The sequence below is a fragment of the Berghia stephanieae genome, chromosome 13 (genome assembly GCF_034508935.2).
Source record: "Berghia stephanieae isolate SIO BIC M18660-M18661 chromosome 13, UCSD_Bste_1.3, whole genome shotgun sequence".
In the NCBI taxonomy this organism is placed as follows: domain Eukaryota; kingdom Metazoa; phylum Mollusca; class Gastropoda; order Nudibranchia; family Aeolidiidae; genus Berghia; species Berghia stephanieae.
The window spans coordinates 5,133,158-5,140,657 of record NC_088372.1 but is presented as its reverse complement, the minus strand read 5'-3'; the positions used below and the strand labels follow the sequence as shown (position 1 = coordinate 5,140,657).

The window sequence follows — 7,500 nt, the reverse complement described above, 5'->3', positions numbered from 1 at the left end:
ATGTGATCAGAATGTATAAAAGTCAAAACATGATCAGATTTTTTCTCCTCTGGATACACTTTTATGCTCGTCGGAGAAGTATTTCATTAGGGCGTCCGTCATTGGTCCGATAGTTTAGTAGAACCAGTTACTAAGTTACTATGCGTCATAACGAGGGAAGTGACGTCACGACTGTTGAAGCCTATCCAGAGTTATTGTCATCGTGACCTAAGTTAGGAAAAATCTCCACTCACCTTTCTGGTTGAAGCAATCCCCAGATTGAGCAGATGCAGGATGGTGATGATAATAATAGTGTGAAGTCTCCTTGTGATGTGGGACAGAAGGATGTTGTTTTGGGCTGTCGTGGTCTTTTTTGTCGTCGTCATTGTTGGCAACATCGTTGGTAGGAGGAGTGCGTTGTGTTGAATCAAACCGGCCTCCTTCGTCATTGTGGTTGTCAAGCCCGTACTGATGATGGCTGTGGTCGTTGTTTGTAGTTACTGATATTCTACTATCATTGTTACCACCACCACTACTACTATTGTTTTTAATTTTAATGCGATCGTCTTTTTTTCCGGAATCATTATTACAATTGTTATCGTTTGTGTTGTCACCACTCGCTCTGTCCTTGGTGCCATCGGTAGCGCCGTTGTTGTTAATTTTATCTTTGTCGCTCGTCGTCGTCGTCGTCTTCGTCGTCGCTGTTGAAGCGGTGGTCTTGGTTGCGTTCTCATCGACACTTCTACGTTCGTGCTTGTTGCTGTCTCCGGTCCCCGAGCATGATTTTGAGCAAAATCTAAACACATCATTGATTCTATTCTCCATTTCAATCAACGTTTTTGCTTTCAAGTCACTACTATCAGATACCTTTACTCCATCAGCCGGAGGACAACCCCCTGTCGTCGGTTCACTTCCTCCATCATCGACAACACCACTGACATCCGTAAAACTGCCTCCACCCGTCCCGTTAGCCAAAACAGCAATGTCGTACCTTTTATTTAACAAGATACACGGATTGTTTTTGTCCAGGAAGTCGGACAGCTCTTCTATCATTTTATCAACCGTTTCTCGCCACACTTGATCGATGTCACCGTCCATTTTGTTTTTTCGACTCTCCATCTTTTTAGTCTCTTGTCCATAAAACGTATCAAAATAGCTGTAATCATAGACAACATCAACGGTTTTAAAGTCAATATTCGGGAGCCAACTCTTCTCCGTCTCCATTTTTTCCTCCCTCTCCCTTTCACTGATGCCATAGAATTCATCGAAAAAGTCGGCGTAGATGTCATTATCTACTGGAATAAGAGGACTCGAAGTTGCTCCTTCATTTACTTCCGGTTGGCTTTGTGCCAGAATTTTTGACCCCACAACATCAACCATAATGTGTTCTGCTTTACTCTTTTCGCTTGTTAAAACTCTCTCACCACCATCCTCACCATCATCATCATCATCATCATCGCCACCATCCTCCTTATCGCCGACTCCACGAGTAGATTCAGCTGGCACATTTTCAGTAGGTGATGCAACTGAAAAATCATCACGAACTTGTGAATCAATTTCAGCGTGTGTAGTAGCAACATCAGAGACAATAGCAATAGGCGGGGATGTTGCGGAAGCGGAGTCTTCATTGTTCGCACTAATCGTAGTAACTCGGACAGAATCGTCACTTCCTTTTACACCGGATTTCCCATCAGCAACGTCATCATCTTCGGCAGCTAGTGCAGCATCAACAACACGTCCATTACTTTCAGGACCAGCAGCAGCAGTAGCAGGAATAGCCGTCACATTGTCATCACCCGCAGCGACATCCTCATGGGACTGACCTTGTGTGACGTCTTCAAGAGAACTGATACGAGCGCACTGACAAGCACCGAGAAGCAACAACAATACCACGGCAGACGTCAGGGGGTCTCGAAATAAGGCAGTCATTCTGTTTTTTTGGGGGGTAGACTGTAATATAGGGAATGAGATTAGCGGAAGAGTAGCGTCCCCTGATTGGACGACGTCACACATAGTCTGTGACGTCACCGGCGGAAAAGTTATTAGAGAGAGAACGTCATGTTGGTTGTGCGCATGCGTCTTTCGTCCTCGCGGAAGCGCACAACCAACATGACGTTCTCTCTCTAATAACTTTTCCGCCGGTGACGTCACAGACTATGGGTGACGTCCAATCAAGGGACGCTACTCTTCCGCCAATCTCATTCTCTATTGTGGTAGATAGAAATTCAATCACGGGATGCTCTTTGACTTGTGAATAATATGAAAATAAAAGATACTATTAGTAGAATACTTTTGATGTTTTTGTATATCTGAATTGAAATTTGAGATCAAGTAATGATACAAAAGTTTGAGTGAAACTAAAGACTTATTGTGCGACTATGGAGAAGAGTTTTAGAAGCTGATATAGAGAGAAGTGATAAGACATGGAACGAGATTTTTTAAAAAGTTAGCTCAAGATAGAGAAGGATGGAAACCGTTTGTCTGTGGCCTATACCTTGAGCAAGGGTGAAAAAGGCAATGATGATGATGATGATGATGATGATGATGATGATGATGATGATGATGATGATGATGATGTCGTATATTGGTATGACACGTGTCTTCGGTCAGGAAGGTCCACGGGTCGAGTCCCGTTCTGAGCAGTCCATATTAGAGTCATTGGAAAAGGCTCTTTAATCGTGATCTCTCACCGTACTCAGGTGTAAATTGAGTACCGGTCGGTTAACAGTATTATCTCTGTTTAGAAAAGTGAATTTCTATCTATGACATTAAAACATGGGGGGGGGGGTATAGAAAGAATAAGAGAGGTACATCAGTTGAGTACTTGGAAAAGGCTTTTTACTCACATTCTCTCACCGTACACGGGTGTGAAATGAGTACCTGACCGTTGACAGCTTTGTCTCTATCGAAAAGAAAATGTAATATCGCCTAACAGGCGTCATACCACAAGACCACATAGGCGCACATAGTTTATATATCCCGCTATAATATATAATTTTATTCAAATATCTTACCCTTGACAAACTTATATTCACATAAGAAATGAAACAATAACTTCTTCCAATTAATTAGAAATAAGATACCGCCTAAGAAAACATATTCTGATATAATTAGTTTCAAAACAAAGTTTTTAATGACGCCCCGCCGACTACACTTAAGTGGTACAGTTATTTCCCGACAAAACGGATCTCTGTAATACGACTGTCTCGATAATACGAACAGAGATCAGAACTGGGCGAGTAGCCGAAGACCGATTTAGCCATCAGATCAAGTCATTTTGCTTGATTTTAAGGGTTTTACTGCACTTGCAACACATTTAGGTCATATCAGACTCGGTAGATAGGAAGAAAATGGGTTAGACAAAAAGTTCTAGAATTACAATGAAAGCACCAAAGAAAACACGAGACAAAGGGGAATTGGTTCAAATAGGGAACAGATGTTGATTCGAAGAACACACTATCAGTGTATTTAGTTTGAGATTACCTACATGTCTCATCCTGACACAAGCACATGTCCCCTTCTAAGAGGAACACACTCACATCACTAGTCACTATATATGTAAAAGAAAATTGAATACAGTGCATAACAGAGAGATGATTAACAAGACAAAAAAATATCATTTCCTAAAACTCTAACTATACATTCGACTGTTTCCCCTCTCAGTCAGAATATCCGGCCAGGACAAAACCAAAGAAGTTCGTTCCAAGACAAAGACAGAAAGCATATTGGAAAACAGATATGGGGAGTGGGGAGGGGGGGGGGGGCGGAATAGGAGACACAGTAAGTGCCTCCCTACCCACATATCACAAAACTGTCCTTCAATTGATGTTTCTGGATGAGGTTCCCGACCTCCTATAGTGGGCAGGTAGGTATTTGCTGTGTCTTCTATCCCCCTCCTGAGTGGGGTTCCCGATCTTACATAGTGGGCAGGGAGGTATTTGCTGTGTCTTCTATCTCCCTATATCTAGGTGGGGTTCCTGACCTCCCATAGTGGACAGGGAGGTACTTGCTGGGTATTATATTATATCCCCCTGTATCTGTTTCCAATTTGCTTTCTGTCTTTGTCTTGGAATGAGATTACTAAGTTTTGTCCAGACCCTGGCCGGAGTCCTTGGCTGGAAGGTAAACAGTCGAATGTATGGTTATAGTTTTTGGAGATGATTTTTTTTCATTGTAAATCATCTCTCTGTTATATACTGTTATTATTTTATATTTCTAACATGACTTGACATTTGAGTGTATTCCTCTTAGTGGGATCTTGTACAGTTGTCTGGGTGAAACATTTGGTAATCTCAAGCTAGTACACTGATAGTGTGTGCTCTTGGAATCTACATCTGTTCCCTATTTGTACCATTCCCCTTTATCTTACTTTTTCCTCAAGTCCTTAGAATGTCTACCCCCCTCCCCACACCACCGAAAAAAAAATTGTTGAGGCAAACTTTTTTTTTTTCAGATGATTTGGCTTCCTGTATTGTTCTCTCTACTCGCACTTTTTCCTTCACACCTTTTCAGATTTGTTAATTTTTACGTTTGAACCGAGTGCTCTACCAACTGAGCTATCGGGACCCCCCTATTTTTATTTATCTATGCAGCCACATATTTATCTTGTCCTTTTGGTTGATGTGATTTTTCGCATTAACCGGATATTTGGATTATCCGGAGCAAAATATTTTGCAAATAAAAATACTTCAATCAAACTATGAAGAAACCATTGACTGTTCTCGGTGGCCTAAGTGCTCAAAACACGACACGACACCCATTCTCGCAAAGTGTGTCACAATCAATTATATTATTATTATTACTACGCATGTGTTTGCACCATGCAGCACGGAAGCAAACACGTTATTATAAATTATGTGATAAACAGAATTGAATTATGTATAACAGCTTTCAAAAATAAAATTAAAAATAACAAAATAACAGACATTGAACGTTTTAGGCTCAAAATCATTCTTTAGCCAACAACAACAACAACAACAACAAACAGTGAAAGCATAAATGCATTAAACAGATCACACAAAAAAACCCACCAAAAATGAAATGAAAAAAACAACAACAAAAAACCCCATAAAAATAAATTCTGCTGTCGATGTGGGTTTTTTTTTTTGTTTTGTTTTTTTCGTGATGTATTTATGTTGTTTGTTTGTTTGTTTGTTTGTTTGTTTGTTTGTTTGTTTGTTTTTTTTTTTTTGTTTGTTTTTTTTTGTGTGTGGACATATCAAGTGACACGGCTGTGTTGGTTCTATCGATCAAGTAGTAGAACAGCGAGTATTTTACATAGACACATAGATTTACCATCGATATGAATGAATGAATGAATGAATGAATGAATGAATGAATGAATGAATGAATGAATGAATTTACATAGCGCCTAGATCCACAATGTGCTCAGAGGCGCTTTACAAAGCAAATAAAACACAACAATAAATTGATAATTTAAGCATAAAATCTATCATATTGGAATAGCATTAATCAATTTGTAATTTGATTACCACGCACTGTGCTACAAGATGAAAATTTAGGATATCTATAACATGTAGGCCTAATAGAAATGTTAAACATGGTTTTCTAGAGAGATGTGCTTTAAGTTTCTTTTTTAAGTTTTCGAATGTCGGACATTTTTTGAGGGATGAAGGCAGTTGGTTCCATAAGACGGGTGCCGACTGGCTAAAAGATCTCTCACTAAAAGACGATCTACAGCGAGGAACCTGGAAGAGATCTTGACCACTGGATCTAAGTTCTCTCTCCGGCACATAGAGATTAATGTTTAGTAAAACATGTGTAGTTTGCTGTGTTCACCAATCACAGCCATTGTTTAAATTATGACGACTGTCCGAGAGGCGTGGTTATCTAGCTGTCTATGGTTTATAGATAGTTCGAAGATGACGTCACTCTGGTCTTTGTTATTGTTTGTTTTGTTTTTTTGCCATCCGCGTTTATGAGTAATTCTCACTAAACTGTATTAACCAGGCTATGAAAGTTTAAGATTACACAATGTTTTGTGTGTTGGTCCGTTATACTTCCGGATGGCAATGTTATGAACTTCTTAGCCAAGTGCATACTATCTATAGATAGAATGAAGCTGATGTCAATCAGGTATTTTAGATAAACCCATAGCATAATAGGTTGTTTTGTTGTTGTTTTTTTTTAGCAAAAGCTGTGAAGTGGAGCAGCTACGAAGAAATAAGAAACCGACCACTCGAGGCTTGACTTTGGATTGGTCTTAGCTAGTGCGTTGATACAATCTTACGTGACGCACTGCTGCTCACGGATGTGAGTGAGAGATCTTTAAATGAGTTTTCAAGTGCATTTGTGACTCTTCGCCTCAAAACGGTATTAAGTCGGGTTGGTTAAGATGTTGAAAATTGAATTTGTAGCCAGAAATATCAGACTTGTGTTGAGTTTTTACGATTTATTGAAGAAAATGGATACCATATTTTAGGGTGTTAATGCCAACAATTTATATTTTTGACCAGTTTTAACAATCAAATTCAGCTTCTAAGCATCTGGTTCGAGATACCGTTTTGAGACGAGGGGTCACATTTGCTTGTTGTTGGGTTTTTATTTGTTTCTTTAACTGCGGCTATGTGGTCTTTTGGTATGAAACTCGCTTTTGGATCGGAAGGTCCTGGGTTCGAGCCTCGCTCGCTCGGCGCATAATTGAAAGTTACACATAGTTTCGTGTGTTGGTCCGTTATACTTCCGGACGGTAATGTTGTGAGATTCTTAGCCAAGCGCATACTATCTATAAACGTTGAAAGTTACACATAGTTTTGTGTGTTGGTCGGTAATACTTCCGGACGGTAATGTTGTGAGCTTCTTAGCCAAGCGCATACTATCTATAAACGTTGAAAGTTACACATAGTTTCGTGTGTTGGTCGGTAATACTTCCGGACGGTAATGTTGTGAGCTTCTTAGCCAAGCGCATACTATCTATAAACGTTGAAAGTTACACATAGTTTCGTGTGTTGGTCCGTTATACTTCCGGACGGTAATGTTGTGAGCTTCTTAGCCAAGCGCATACTATCTATAAACGTTGAAAGTTACACATAGTTTCGTGTGTTGGTACAATATATCCGGCTGGCGGATGTTGTGAGTACTTTGGATAACGCAAATAATCAATAGTCTGATTGACAGAATTTAGTGAGAACTTGTCACCAAAATGGCTGTCTGAAAACGATAACTTACTTACTTACTAACTTATCCAAACCAGCGACCACCTGAGCTCTAGCCCTTCGGTCTTGTGCCATGACGTAGAAGTTAGACGTCTTTTGTAGTTGTTCCAGGTGACTATAAAGTGTGTTACTGATGCTTGGATTTGGTGGGAGGAATGTGCATCTCAGGTCTTCAAGAGGTAAAACGATAACAAAGAGCCGAATGACGTCAATTTCGTTCCATCTATTGATGCTATGCTTATACTATCTTGATTGATGCGTTGTGTTTATTCCCCCCAAAAAATCACAACAAATGGGATTCAATAGTCTGATGTCACGTCCGAGAGAGAGAGAGAGAGAGAGAGAG

The 7,500-nt window shown here is 40.0% G+C and overlaps 1 protein-coding gene across 7 annotated transcripts in view; it reads right to left on the bottom strand.

Moving 5' to 3' along the window:
• LOC144958502 (uncharacterized) overlaps positions 1–3,131 on the bottom strand; it is an 8,297-nt gene extending 5,166 nt beyond the window's left edge. For 2 of the 7 annotated variants that reach the window (XM_078890507.1, XM_078890513.1), the window contains exons 1-2: positions 2,994–3,131; positions 234–1,929 (exon numbers count right to left, since the gene is read on the bottom strand). In XM_078890507.1, coding sequence (XP_078746633.1) covers positions 234–1,908 — 1,675 coding nt within the window. In that variant the 5' untranslated portion in view covers positions 1,909–1,929; positions 2,994–3,131. Of the gene's footprint in view, positions 1–233; positions 1,930–2,825 lie in introns of all 7 variants that reach the window. The other 5 variants (XM_078890509.1, XM_078890515.1, XM_078890508.1 and 2 more) reach the window with 5 other exon arrangements.
• Positions 3,132–7,500: the final 4,369 nt, after the last annotated feature.